General features: G+C 34.8%; 1 protein-coding gene across 1 annotated transcript in view; it reads right to left on the reverse strand.

Moving 5' to 3' along the window:
• The window catches only part of NAV3 (neuron navigator 3), a 592,483-nt gene that overhangs the window by 71,809 nt on the left and 505,206 nt on the right, over positions 1 to 15,468 (reverse strand). Inside the window, 7 exon segments of the mRNA XM_032644349.1 lie at positions 5,600 to 5,652; positions 8,555 to 8,743; position 11,366; positions 13,824 to 13,915; positions 13,918 to 13,950; positions 13,953 to 13,981; positions 15,381 to 15,422. Of these exon segments, the coding sequence (XP_032500240.1) occupies positions 5,600 to 5,652; positions 8,555 to 8,743; position 11,366; positions 13,824 to 13,915; positions 13,918 to 13,950; positions 13,953 to 13,981; positions 15,381 to 15,422 (439 nt within the window).

The raw sequence follows: 15,468 nt of genomic DNA on the forward strand, positions 1-15,468 counted from the left end.
TATAAATAATTAGTGTCAATTCATTCTACAAGTATAAAAGAATAAAATAATTATACTGTGTATTTAAAATGTTATTTTGGTCTAACATAAGAACATGGTAAAATATGATATTATTAAATTAAAACAGTAAAAACAGGAACCTTTAGGACTGCAAATGAATATTTCGTTATATATAAACCTAATGGTATTTTAAAAATATCAGTTATTTGATTTATGGATATGTACTATGTCTTGAAAGCAAAGGATAGAATTAAAAAATGGTGTTACCCTAAGATCCAGACCATAAACAAAAAAAGGTATAAAATTATACTTTAAAAAATATGAGTGCAGAAAAAAATAATAGAGTAGATCTTTTTTTCATACAGATTTTAGGAAATTTATACTCTGAAATCACAGAGATTTTTAGCCAAGATCTAGGAGTCGGAAATTTATTCTGTGATATATAGATCATAAAGAATGCCAAATAAGACTAGAGGAAAAATATTGACAACCACAGAAAATCTGCTGATTAGTTTCTATTTTATTTGCTTTTCTTAATGATCATTAAATAAGTTTATTGGGCTCCAAGTCAGCAAAACATTAAAACCCCCAGTGGTAAGGCAGTGATAAAAGTGGCTGACAAACATTGGCTCCACAGATAATGGAAATGAGCACTGCTGTAGGACCTTGAGGGGTGTTTTGGCCTCAGCTGTAGAAAACTCCTAGCTCTGTTTTTCTTCTTCATGTTGGGCTGCAAAATGCCAGAAAATGAATTATGTGCGCCATTGTATTTGGGAAGCTCCCTCATTCTGGAAAAAGCTGGAGAATGCATAATATTGCTGAACGTTACAAGTCTGTTCATTGCCTTGAGCAGATCCAAAGCTGAAAAACAATCTCCTACCTCCTATCTCTCCTTTCGAGACATTTCCTGATTAATTGACACAGAAGTACCTAAACCATTTTTTATCTCTTCTTTTCCTCCAGAAAACATAAACTAAAACAAAGTAAAATAACCCTCAGGATATTTTTTATGCATAAGCATCTCTTTTAAACTGGATTTTTTTTCTATCTTATATTTTCTTTATTCCTAAAAAATATGTACAGTTATTAATATAGTGGTTAAATGAAGAGTGGTTAACTAGTAGAATCCTAATAGCCTTTATAAGAAAACTGTTTTAAAAACAAATTCTGACATAAAGATTTAATGTTTTATATCTCAACTTTTTAAAGTGAAGATTCAATATTTTTAAGTTATAATAATTTCAATGTTTCATATAAAGTTTGATTTTTGAATCAGACAGAATGAAGGAATTTTAAGATAAAAATTTCATGGATCAAAAGCTGGAGGTTGTTTGCCTTGAGACATACGGCATGATTAACTTTGACTATTTGGTTTCCCTGGTATTTTGCATATTTACTGCCAGTTTATTCTGTCCAAATCCTGCTTCTAGGCTTGCTAGGATTATACAGAACTGATACTCAGTAAGTAACTTGCATATTGAAAAGAGCATTGTATGCTATTTAAAAAAAATAGTCAAGAAAGACAGTCATCACATTTTTTCATTAAAAAAGCCCTGAATAAGTTACACTAGTTACATGCATAACCATCACATATTAATTCTATATATACTGTACAGAATGACTTTCTCTTTGCTGACTTTTCAGAACTAACTTTTTCTTTAATCTTTGCCTTCTTTCATATCCTGTGGTTAGCAACACTGGGTAGGTGTTACCATAAAGTTGAAGCAATGAGCCAGAATATTAATATTTCTTTCAGCGGGTTAGGCATGGATTGATGACATTATGATGGAATATGATTACTTGCCATTTTTAAATGATGGTTTTGAAGCTGGCCCAATGTCCTCAAGGGTGGTAAACAATATAAAACACCTTGCCTAAATAAAAATATATTAGATGATTCTTTATTCTGTAAGCCATTACTTGGCCATTCATTCATCCTTTCAAATTTACTAATCAAAAAATGTTTACTTTAGTATTAGCTATGTGTTAGGAAATATGCTGAAGGGCTCCACAATGAACTAACTAAGCCCTCGCTCACTCTTATTAAATCAATACAAATTAGATTCCAAGTACAAAACGGGTTCAATACAATTTTTAATATACAGACACTCAGAAAACACCTATTGCAAGGATCAAAATTTTAAATGTTTAACAGGACTAGACATACAAAGAATAAAAAGAGCCCTGGGTATTAAAAAAAAAATTACACAGCCTTCCTAGGTTATCTGTTTTCCCCACTTTTCATATAGATATGGATACTGAGGAGTATTTCTTTCCTGCAATAAATGCAACAGCACAGTAATAACTAACAGTGCAAACTCAGCTTCAGTGTCAGGAAGAGAATTGGTGGAGGCTGGGTCTTGCCTGAATTCACACGCCAACATTGAAAAGGGGCGATGCTGTAAACCTGGAGGAATCTCATTTCCGTGTTGCTAGATATTCCGATTACTTTCAAAAGGAACCGAGAAATTTGAATTTTTAGGTAAAACTCCATATTTTTTCAGTGTTGGCTTAGATTTAAAAACAAACATACAAACTCAAAGCTTGCCAAAGGTAACAGCTTGGCAGGTCAGATTGGCTCTGTGATCTCCAACCAGTGTGTAATCTCCCTGGATCTTTCTGCTCAAAAATTCTGTAAGATGATTTACTCAGCTTTATAACAAGGTACTTTGGAAAATTTTACCAAATTATAATTGGTAGAGACTTCAAGAGTTATATGTGAAGAAATAATCCTTTCAATTGGATTTATTATATTGTAATTTGACAGGTAAATGTTCTTTACAACAAGTCATCTTTGTTAGTTCAATTTTTTTTTTTTTTTTTTTGCGGTACGCAGGCCTCTCACTGCTGTTGGCCTCTCCTGTTGGCAGAGCACAGGCTCCAGGCGCGCAGGCCCAGCGGCCATGGCTCACGGGCCCAGCCGCTCCGCGGCATGTGGGATTTTCTGGACTGGGGCACAAACCCGTGTCCCCTGCATCGGCAGGCGGACTCCCAACCACTGCGCCACCAGGGAAGCCCTAGTTTAATATTTTTAATCAAAACACATAATTCTATAAGTTGCATAAATGATGGTGTTAAAGACTGTTTATATTTATGGTTAGGAAGAGCAGTATATTGCCTCATAATAGCAAAGAGTGTCTAATAGTCCTTTAAAAAAAAAAATAATCTTTTTCCCCTAAACACTTTAATTTTTTTTTTTTTCCACACCGCATGGCTTGCGGGATTTTAGTTCCCCAACCAGGGACTGAACCCAGGCCTCTGGCGGTGGAAGTGCGGAGTCCTAACCACTGGACCGCCGGCAAGTTCCCTAATTATTTTATGAAGGGATATCATGCACAACTGTGTTGCTTGCACATGGCATAACTTCAAAAGGTGCAAATCACAAAGACTATGATATAAATGGTGCTCCCATGCAGTTTATAATTTTCTGTAATTTATGGTATGTAATGAACCTTATCTTCTCTAACTATTGCAGAAATCCCTTGGGGCAGATGGGCTAGATCTGGCTGCTGTTTGCCAACTTCACGTTGCAGGTACAGTCCAAAGAAATTTAGCAACTTGCCTGATGTCACACAATAACTCCTGATAGAGTCAGGCAAAAATGTAAATCAACTGATCCTTTGTCCTGAGTCCTTAAGGAGGCATGAAGAAAAATGATAAATTGACTTTTCACTTCATAGTTTGAAAAGCACTTTCACAGATATCTTTTCATTGCCAATTAACTATCAGTGCATGATAATGGGGGACTGGAGACAGAAATGACTCCTCTATCACCTGTGATTTTTCTCTTTATTACTCCTCCATACATGCGTTTATTTTAATTGTCTTACTACAGGCTGTCAGTTCAATTATATAATTTCCGTCATTTCCAACAGAACTATTTAAATTTCTTAATTTCCTAATAATATCACCTTCTCATGTGATTTGATCACCTAATCCATTCTTTTCACACTTAACATGAGGGTCTATTTCATCACATAAATATGTGTGTATAGTTTCTTTATTTTCATCTCTGTGCCTATTTCATATTGTACTCTTAATACTTCTCATTTATACTTTCTAATTTAACCCTATTATTTTGACATCTGCTCCTATAAATCTATAATTTTTTAAATGTATCTCCTTTGTTCCCTGTAAACCTGTAATATCTAGTATAGCAGCCACAAGGCACGTGTCTATATAAAATCAAATTACTTAAAATAAAAGATGCACTTCCTTTGTCATACCACACACAATTCAAATACTCAATAGCCACATGTGACTAGTGGTTACTGTATAATCTAGTACAGGTATAGAATAATTTTATTATCACAGAAAGGTCTATTAGACTCTTGTATACTAATTAGCCATCTGTTTTTCCTCAACCCATGCTCTTTTTCTTCTTGAGTTTTTCTCAGGCTTCATGAAGGTAGTTTCTTATCCAAATATTGTTTTTTATATATTTAAAATATGACTATAATGATGCTGCATCTTTTAATGTTATATAGAGACTTCAATTGCAAGGGTTTAAGTCAGAATATATCTCCCGTCAAGCAGTGGCATTGGCCCAATGGGAGGAACATGACATATTTCTTTGTGTTTTTTCCGATACATTTTTACATTTCTCACTTCTTTATCCGTTTGCCTAAAACAGCAGATTTACCTAAACGCTAACAGTGATTTCATTATTCATAGAATCGATTGGCAATGTTAATCATTAAAAGGAGAAATGATAAGAAAAACATTGCCTCTGCTAATGATAGTCTGATCTTGAGTAACACTTTAAAGCAATAAATATAAAAAGAGGGCCATAACATTTGAACTTAATGAAAACGAATGAAAAAATTAGTATTGCCCTTAATGCTTAATTATTCAGTGACAGCTGAGGCCTTGAACTTTTCATGAACCTTTCGATACAGGATTAGGGATTATTCATAGTGCTCAAGACTCAGTGAGATTCATCAACTAAAATATACCCTGCTCTAACCTAGGATGAAGGAAACTTTTCGTAAAACGTAACTGCCTGTAGACTTTTTGAAAATGATGAAATTTTAATAAGTGGACAGAAGACTCATCTTGGCAAAAACAAAATACAATTTCACACATTGGGAAAATACGCTGATACACTGGCATTCCTCTCTTAAGAAATGAATTTCTAAAATCACACTCTTTCAGAAGATACAGTTTAAAAAGTCACCAAGCCTTTTACGCTTTTACCCATAAGTTCTCAAAAAATGAACTTATGAAAGAAAATGGAGAAGATACCATAGAACAATTACCAGTCATGGCTCAGGGAACCGAACAAGGAAAAGTAGTCAGTATTATAAGATTATGGTGGATCATCATACATGGTTTCAGGGATTCCGAGTCATAGCCCATCGGGTTTTATGAGATTCAGTTTTCTATCCGCTCATTGATTACAATGAGTACATAAAAGTCAAGTGGAAGCACATACAAATGAGCCATAGAAGGGCTGGGAGAGCACCCACCACCTTATCAGTATGCAGGAGCTTAGAGTATACCCTTATTTAATTGCGCGGCTTCTGTGTAAATGCCAACCTATTTAACCATTTGTGTGCTTGGCAAAGGCAAAAGCGTTTTCTTAACAGTCAACACTTACCGTAGAGTAAAGGGAAGAAGTGCTGGAGACCAGTGATAATGAAGAGCCATGAACTGAAGAAAGCAAAAAAGAACAAGAGGTGAAGTAATGAAGTCTGCTCAGAACCACCAGACCTTTACTGAAGAGTGAAGAATAGGTGATTAAGGAAATAAAAATAACATAAGAATCTGAGAACAAGTCTGCTGTCATTTTTTAGAGATCGAAAATGTTGAGCCATGGAAAGGTCCCTAAAGTACCTCCTCCACCACATTACAGAGAAGAACTGACAAGTGCAAGCCCTTCTAGCATGCTTTGCACGTATTGAAAACTAGAGTAAACTCCCACATAATAAATAATCCGAAAATCGTGGACACCTAAAGTTGCCATGAAAGTTTAAACTTTAAAAAAACTTTATGTATTTTATTTAATTTCATTTTTATACAACAAAGATCCATTTTCAATTTTTTTCTCCATAAACTTTCAGGGAAACAAGCTCTTCCAACATTATCTGTGATGAGCTGATTATACCCATTCTAATGGAGAAGTATGGTTTCCTTCATAATTTTAGTAAAAGAAAGTACTTCTTATTTCAAGGTAGTGTCTCATTGAAATTAAGGATGGAAATTGCATACTGTCTTTTAGGCAGGTGCATCAAAATACCAATCTTAAACAACTAACAGAATGATTTATATTTCTGCAAGTCCAATGTACAATATTAAGCCCAAAAGGTGGATAAAATTGTGCTTAATAATATTTGTAGAAAAGTTCTTCCTCTTTTCATTGTGGGATAATATAAGGTTATTTCTGCTTACTCATCCATTAAATAAACATTAGTCAAACGCACACAATGTGACAGGCCCTTGCTAGATGCTGGGACTGTAAAATTGAATGCCACAATCCTAGGAGCCCAAAAAGTAGAAAGATACGTAACTAAAAAGATAATCACAACAGGGTCATATAAATACTATTAAGAGCAATGTTCTGGGTACTACAAAAGCACCTGGGGGTGCTCACGACCTGGTCTGGAGAGGACCGGGAAAAGTGTGTAGGATAGAGGCAGTTGGGATGAAAATAAAGGGATGATTTTGAGAGACACCAGGAAGAACCTCTTTAAAACTGATGTGGGTCAAAAGCGGAATAAAGGACGGCTCCCAGAGTCCTAGCTTGAGCAAATCACTCTGTGAGGTGTGAAAAATGCTAGTCATCTTTAAACAAAAGCACATTCTTTCAACTTCTAATAACACTGGTGTGAACTTAGACTGTTAGCATATGGTGCATCAGTAGGAAGGTGGACGATGAATCAGGAGATCGCATTTTTAGCCTTTTTCTGCTGCTTAGGTCTATAACCTTAAAGTTTGTGGCTCAGTTTCCTCATCTTTCACCGTGAGCACTGGGCAGGGAATCAATAAAGTCCCTTACATTTCCTGTCCAACAATTCCTTTATTTTAGAGCATAATTTAAGAATTATAATAATTCAGTATTCAATGTATAGACATCAAAAAGCCATCTCGCCCACTGGGGCTGGCTTTCAACAGTTCAGATTATTTAATTCTCATACATGGAAGGCCAGAATTTCCCAGCATATAAAGAGCATTTGCTCTGTCAATGAAGCACCCTAGAAAGCCATCAGTATGCTTAGCAAATCATTTTTCCAGTATTATAAGAGGCCTGTCTGTGAAAGAACCATTTCAGAAAGGTGATGACTTTACATTTCAGATTAATTACATTTTGTCTACACTTGAAGCAATCAGCAGACCCTCAGGGTAGAATTCACTACCTGTCATGGTGAATTCAGTGGTTTGGTTAATACCCCAAAAGGCAGTGGCAACTACGGTCAACTGATTTAGTGCCAGCGTGTTAAATAAATGTACAGCGGTGACCTGAAAACCAGGAGTCAACTTTCACAGCTACCTCAATTACAGTCAGAAGATACTTTAAATAGGAAGGTAGGAAGGGGAAAGAGAAGGGAACAGAACTATTCTTGACTCTGTTTTCATCCTTAGAAATTACACATATAGAAATCAGGACTAATAAAGTTACAAAACTAGCTCATGTTCATACCACAGATAAGTGGATGACCAGAGGTTTAAACCCTTGGTATGCTTCAAGATCTAGAGTCCCTTTTTTTATACAGACTTACTAAGGACTAGGATAGTAGGGCTGATTACACGTCTGATTTTATTCTAATCTATTTGAACTTCTCTGTTTACCTCTATTTTATCCTTAGCTGATATGCTTTATAATATGTGTGCCACAATTTTCCTGTGTGGGTACTTAAAAATCATTCATTAAATCAAAGAAGAAAATCTCTCAAATGTTGTCATCAAGTTTGACATTTGAGGTTATACAGTTTAGAAAATTACGTACATTTGAAAATCAATTAAGCCTCCTGAGTTTTTCAAAGAGTTTTTGTTATAAAGTATTCATGTAGAACTTTACAACTACAAAGACATTTATTAGGTCAGGTGAGAATCTTAATGTAATGGATAAGGAAATGTAACTTATAAAGCAAAAAGCAGGCCCAATATGAATTCTAAGATAATATGATAATAAAAACTAACACCAGAGGGAGTTTCTGAGAATAAAAGTCGGCAGCTTGTGGTTGTTTCATAAGAGAATTTTTTCTGGTTTATGTATCTTTTATGGTTTTTAAACTGAGGTGTCAAACAAAACAGTCACTTGGATATTTGGCACACCAGGGTAAATAGTCTCTAAAATTACACAGATTTCTGTATGAGAACACCAGACTTACTCTGAACTGCTCTATAGCCAAGTATTAATCGAAACAATTTCTGGCATATTTCCAAATACAGAAAGAAACAGAAGCTAATGCAGACTAAAATTTCTTCAAGCTTCAGGGCTCCCAAGTGAGAGTTATACTTATTTACTTTGTTGAGGGAATCCTTGTGATGTGAGTGTAGTTTTCATGTCTGAGTTAACTAAAGTAACTTCATCTTTATTTCCCCCGATGCCTACCTTCTTCCATGCTGTCCCTGAATGAGCCTGAATGGCTGATGGCCCGTGGCCTCTCCTCCAGAGATGTGGCACTCCCACAAAGCTGGGAGTCGTCGTAGAGATCGAAGGATGAGTCTTGGGCTGGGATGCTGTTTGAGCGCAACATGCTGGGCCCAGGAAGGTTAAATTGAGACAGATTTGTCGGGCTCACTGAAAAACAAAGCACACACGGCCTATTATTCTGGGATGTCTGCCTCTGAAATTTTCAATAGCAGTTACAGTGGAGTCCTCTTTTTTTCTAGCACTTTCATGGCAAGCAGTATGTCCATTTTTAAAGCAGTATTAAACAAAACCATCGAGTCACCTCTACTGTTTTTTGCTAGAAATAACATGGTATTTCCTGCTGCTCATTATGAAGAAAAGATTGTGTTCCTAGAAGCTGCACATTTCTTTTTAGAGAAAAATAGATGACTTTAATGGGGAAAGCAAAAATAGAAAGGAATATAAAACACAAGAAATTTAAATTTCCCAGGAAGAAACGTTTGAAGCTTCCAACCAAAGACTTTCAGTCATTTTGAGTTCTAAATTTTTGGCAGTTCATAATCAGTACCATCATTATTATCAAAGTTAGGTTATAATAGAGGCAAATAAAAATGAAATATAATCTAATGTATGTGGTATCTATAGCTCATCGTGAGGTTAATCACATAAAACTACTTTCTACTGTGTCTAAGATGAGAATGTCACGGTGAGACTGTCAAAAGTCATAAACTTGTTTTTCCAAAGCAGTACCTTAAGTCTGTAATTTGGAATGTGAATTTATTTACCTAGTGCTTATTGCCAAATAGTTCTAATGACACTCAACTTTTTAGGCCAACTGATAATCATCAATTTAAAGAAAGATGTGGTTGACTGAATATGCTATTTTTTCCTGTGACACAGAGACTACATTTCTTAATGTAATTACTGGATCTCAGAACAAACTAAAATAGGAGGAGTACATACTATGAGATAACTTAAGGAGATTATCTCCTATTTGCCAGGCACTGTGCTGGATACTTTACAGGTATTAATGAATCAATCCACAGAACAACTCTGATACAGCTAGCTATGAATTACAGTAAAAAAAGACCAAGAAAAGAAATAAAAAACCTAAGAACTGTACCTATGTGTGCATATGTGACACATAATAAAGAAAGAAAGAAACTGGGGATTTGCAAAGTCCCCAATCCATTGGAAGGAGGGAAGAAAGGATGGAAAGAAGGAAAGAAAGAAGAAAAGAAGAGAGAGCAAGAGAGTAAGAGAGAGAGATCTTTCAGGCACATTCCTTCAGTCAGCAGTGACAATCAATCTGATTGCTGAGGACAGCCAAAAGATACTCCAAAGGACATTCTAGACTTGAATGTTTATGTTTAAGGTATCTGGATTGGGGTAAATCAGACTCTTCTAGGTCCACAGTATGAATTGACTTTTTGCTAAATAAATGAAGTATTCAATGCAATGAAGTACATCATTTTAGTATATGTATATAGAGGTTAGAAAGACATTTCATTCATTGTTTGGCTTTGCATAATTCTTACAGAATGGTTGCAGAGATATCCAAGTAAGTATCCTTCTATAATTTTAAAACATAACAATTAGCTCATTCAAAGTGAAATAGTAATGAGGATTAGGGTAGATTTTAAAAGGAATAGTTTGTATTTATAAGCACTTCTGATAGCTTCTCCATTGGAAATATATTCATTTTATTTAAGAATGTTCAATTAAGTTAAAATCTATGACGGGTTTGCTTTTTTGTTATTGTGGTTGAATAGAAAGATAAATATGGCAAGATCCCTGGCTTCAAGAGTGACCTCTAGGGGAGGTGACTGAAAGGTAGAGAAATTAATAACATAGAACAGACTGAGAAAAGTTATGCAATAGAAGACAAAAGTATGACAGACAGAGAATTTTTGTAATGGGACACAAATTAGTACAGGGCTTCTAGTGGTGGCTTTGCTTTCCATTTGCTTTAGGCAAATACCTCCATTTCTACCCTTCAGTTTCTTCATGAATTAAAAAATAAAATGGCAGAATAAATGGCCTCTAAGACCCATTCAAAGCCAGGAGAAGACATGTAAACATTTCTAACAGGACAGATATAGATGTGACTATGTATTAGGGAAAAGAGGACTACTGACTTTGTCTTAAGCTATATATCATACCAAAGCCACTGTTTTTATTAAATTATATGTTTATTTGTAATGATTTGAGAATAGGAACTGACAGAAATATGGAGTGGGTTTTTAAATACCTCCAAGTTGCCCCCTGACTTTGCTGCCACATCTAGACACATCAGTTAGTGAGTTTATGATGTTGTTTTAATAAGAGTTGTCATATGTAACGTAATTTTAATTTATTTTGTGGAATTTGGGAATATAACTGGGAACTAGGTGGAGATTCAAGAAATGTTTATTTGATCATTTAAAGAACTTCAAAAGTGTGATATATCTAGATTTAGGTAGTTTCTGTCATTGGTGGGTTTAGAGGAGAAGCTAGAGCTGTCATTAGAATTTACATAATAGATGCACGATTGAACCAGATGTAGGTCTCTTCCAATTCTGAGATTCTATTCTTCCATAAGTATAGAAGAAAGGGCTTAATTCTGAATGGCTTGAAGGGTGAATATGGAGAGGGGAGTAGAAGGACATTCGAGATAGAGGGACCTTTGGGAGTAAAGCAAAGAAACTTCCTATACAAAGGTGTTTAAACATCACTCTGTATGAAAAAGGGTCCATCAACTATACAGAATTTGAAAGTGACAGGTTGATAATAATGCTTCTACATGGTAACCCTTGAGGCAAGGTGAAAAATGAATCTGAGCAATTATCACTCGTGGGACTATGACAATGAGTCTCACTAGGTTATGGGATGCCTCACAAGGGCTGTGACCAATAGTAAATGAAACTGCATCCAATAATTTATTATTTTTTATATAAATATATTCTGTTATGCTTTCTTGGGTAGGAATGGTTTCTAACATAGCTATCATGCCAGAAACTATATACAAACCAGAGTTTACTTTGGCAGTAGCTCACAGTAGTCTACTAATAATGACATAATAGTAGTGATCTTAAATTTTAAATGTTTGTTATATATACATGATTTTTACAGTAATATTTCTAAAAATTTTATGTCTTGATATATTTTAATGGGTAAGGATAAAAAAACATGGACACTGCAACTCTTGAATGTTAGTAATAATCACTTATCTTACTGATCATTCAGAAAAAATAATGATCAAATTGAAAACAAGTGATGACCAAAGTAAAATGTAGGACAATGCTATCCATATTCAAATTAAAGAGCTACATTTGATATATTTTTTAAATTTAATAATAAAGTAACTCTTATATATGACTGCATTTTAATAGTATCTACTTTCTTACCCAATAATTATAAGTTCCAGTGATCTGGAAATACAACCCAAATTCTCTAAAAGTAATTTTCATGATTTTAAAATTAGTCATCGTTTTTACTTGTAAAATAATACAACATAGAGATCTCAGAACACCTGATTTGAATCCACATATCCTTATAAAATATGGCTAGGCACATGAGAGTGTGTTGACATGTATGGGAAGATCTTTCTTCATAAGTCCCACTGGGTGAAAATGTTGAGATTTGAGTAGAGGCGGTAAGATCAATTTGAAATCTACTGCAATTGTCTCTGACAGTGTAAGACATCTCTTTCCAATAAAAATGATGATGTAGCAGAGTCCACCAAGTCTGATAATCTCCTGTGTCTTTGCACACATTAGTCATGCCTCACAATATAACCTAGGTATTATGAAGCCATTCAACAGATGAGAAAGTTGAGGTTAAATGACTTGCTAAGATCAGACATAGTAAGTAGTGAGTTTTTTTTCTTCTCAAAGAAAGATGGACTAGATAGAGTCAGAATAACAACAATGGGAAAATAATGGAGTGGGGACTCAAATACTCAAATTAATGTCAAGTAATGAAAAGACTGACAGGAGACATGAGATACCCAGCAAACTTAGCCAACTAGGTGACATGGGTTTGATTCCAATGTTGCATAAAATTAGATTTTTGTTTCATATGTCTATGAATCTATCAAAACATTTTTATTTCATTTTTTTGAAGTCAAAGTTTTAAGCTTCCTGCTGTGTTTTATAACTACAACTCAAAGTAAAAGTTATACCATTCTTTGCCATTATGAGGCAAAAAGTCTCATCATTGTGCAGGTTTAGCAACAAAAACTTGGTGTTTGATAGATATTCATTAGTGCATGTGGAACCATGACCAAAATAATGTTTTTTTCGTTGCCAAAAGCTCTATTCTGTATAGCAGGAATAGTTACAATAGAAGAGAAATAGCTTTGACTATCCTACAGGGCGGAAAGTTGAAAAGCCCAAATTATTAAAGAATTTGGACAATCTGTTGGTCTATCATTACAAAAAACTTCTCAAGTGAAAAGAGAAAAAATGATACTATTTTATATGTGACTTTATAGATAAGAAATCTATTTTTAAAAGCATTGGATCCATTAAATGATAACTGTCATGTTTAGACTTTATTTCGCCACTTTCCCTGTGTTTTCTATGACATTTACACAAATGATTTTATATTTCATACAAATTATGCTAAACAAAAGTAATCCAATGGCTCAAATAGTCATTTCTTTTCAGTGCATTTTATCCAAAATGTTCACAGGGTATTATCTTAATAGGAATTCTCATATGCATTTTAAGGAGAGTTTAACTTTAAAATGATCAAAGAAGTGATCGTGGAGTCATGGAATCACATATTTTTCTTCTTCCTAATTATTTCTATTTTCTACAAAAAGATAATTCATGTTCTTATAAGGATTTAAAAAAAATTAAACAGAAAGTAAGGAGGTGTTTTTTACTGGTTTTTAAGAGGACTCTGAGAAAACCCCTAGACTTAAAGTCAGGTGTTCTGGTATCAATTACTGCCTCTGCCTCTTTACAAGGGGTGAGCCTTTTTTTCTTTTTTTTTTTTAAGTCAAATAATCTCTTTTTGCCTCTGGATCTTAGACTAATAAAATAACAACAGTATTGCCTATGTCAACTTGTTGTCATGAGCAATAAACTGCATAATGTTTGGAAATTATTTTGTGGACAGTACGCATACAAATAAAAGGTACTGTGAAGGTGTCTTTAACTCCTCTTTAAATGAACCCATTCTTATGGAGAGATGCCAGGGCTCCTGGGAGAGTAGGTGGTGAAAGGAACAAGATGAAACTGATGTTTTTAGAATATTTTACCAAGTTGGAAAAGTGGTATTTTCCCGTTGCCGAAGATGACATGGCAGAAGGGGAGACCAGGGGCGACTGATTGCCAGTGTCCTGCAGCCCTCAGTCGAATGGGAGCGTAACCACTCTTTGCCCTCTCTTGGTTGGCCTGCCGAGATGACGGGGTATATCTGCAAAACAGCACAGCTAAGACACTTCAGCACATCTGCAAGGGCAAGGCAATATTGAGACGAGGAAAACAATTGAGAGGAGCTTACTAGTCAGACTGAGCAACATTCTCAAACAGATTGAATCTAATTAAAATTGCTTAGCTCTTCCAGATGATTTGACACCATCTGTTTGAATCTCACAGGAAAAAAAATAAAGGATTTTGAAAAGAAAGTTATGCTTCTGTGAGATATGTAGCTGAAAATCATAAGCAGTGAGCAGACAGCCAGGTTAATTGAGAAGGGCTCAAAAGCACAGTGTTTAGAAGGATATGAAGAAGGTGAAAACAGACTAAATTATGGTGGACAGTAGTAGGCCAGAAGCCAAGGGAATTGCAGTGATGCTCACAGGAAGACATAGGAAATAGAACACAAATTGACAGATCATTTTTAAAAAAAAAAGGAAAAACACTTTTTTGGTTAAAATGCCACTTGACACCATGTCTGGATCTTTTTTTTAAAAATGGAGAGAGAAATGGACTTCCTTTATTGGAAATAAATTTCTGGAATGAAATCTTAGAATGGAGAATAATTGCAAGCTGTTTGCTCTTGCTAAGAATGTGGAGAGGAGGAGGATAACAGAGAAGACCTATTTTGGCCAGAATTCACTTTTACCAGAGTAAGTCAATTCTTAGAACCAAAGAGCAGTTGACTTATGTTCATATAGTGTTTATATCTCTATTTCATAGTTCCTTCCATATCTTCTCAGATAAAAGTGTACAGTAAAGGATGGCCATGCATTAAATTTTCATTTTATTTTTTATGAGGAACGGAATAATTATTTTGATATTATGATGTAATACTAGACTAATTCATGTCTATATTGATCTGATAGCTACCAGCACTCCTGAAAAATAGAAAATAAGTTCTTCTGAGTTTTTACCAAAAGGATTCTTTAAAAATTATACCTTAATTACAGTATTTGTCATCTGACGATGAAAATATGTTTCTTTGATTCAAATTAGAGCATCCTTCAACTTTTTCAACATTCACTGGCCACATCTGTAGACTATATGGGGCGAGGTTTTGCAAGCATATGCCTCCAAGATGCAAATGTTAGGAAAATTAAAATTTTGTTTTAATTTTCAGAAATGAGTTCTGAATTCAACTAAAAGTTGCTGCCCCCCCAAATAATGGCTTTTACATTAGATTGAATTTACTGAGTTTGGCCTCTAACAAAATCTCTACCTGAGGGCCATCTCACCAACTCCTCAGGCCAGAGAAAACATCAGGATTAAAAGTGATTTCATCCTCAATGTCAGGTGCTTCTTCGCAAACAAAAAAGGAAAGAGGTAAGGAGACAGCACAAAAAGTTTACGTAACAACAGAGAAAGGCAGCAATTGTGCTGAGAGAAATATATACCTTAGTCCCTTTTTGGGTAGTGTATTTCTGTCAAGCTGCATGCTGTTAAAACAAAGAAAACCCCTAAGGACATAATGTAAACAAAACT

Source organism: Phocoena sinus, chromosome 10 (genome assembly GCF_008692025.1).
Source record: "Phocoena sinus isolate mPhoSin1 chromosome 10, mPhoSin1.pri, whole genome shotgun sequence".
NCBI classification, from domain to species: domain Eukaryota; kingdom Metazoa; phylum Chordata; class Mammalia; order Artiodactyla; family Phocoenidae; genus Phocoena; species Phocoena sinus.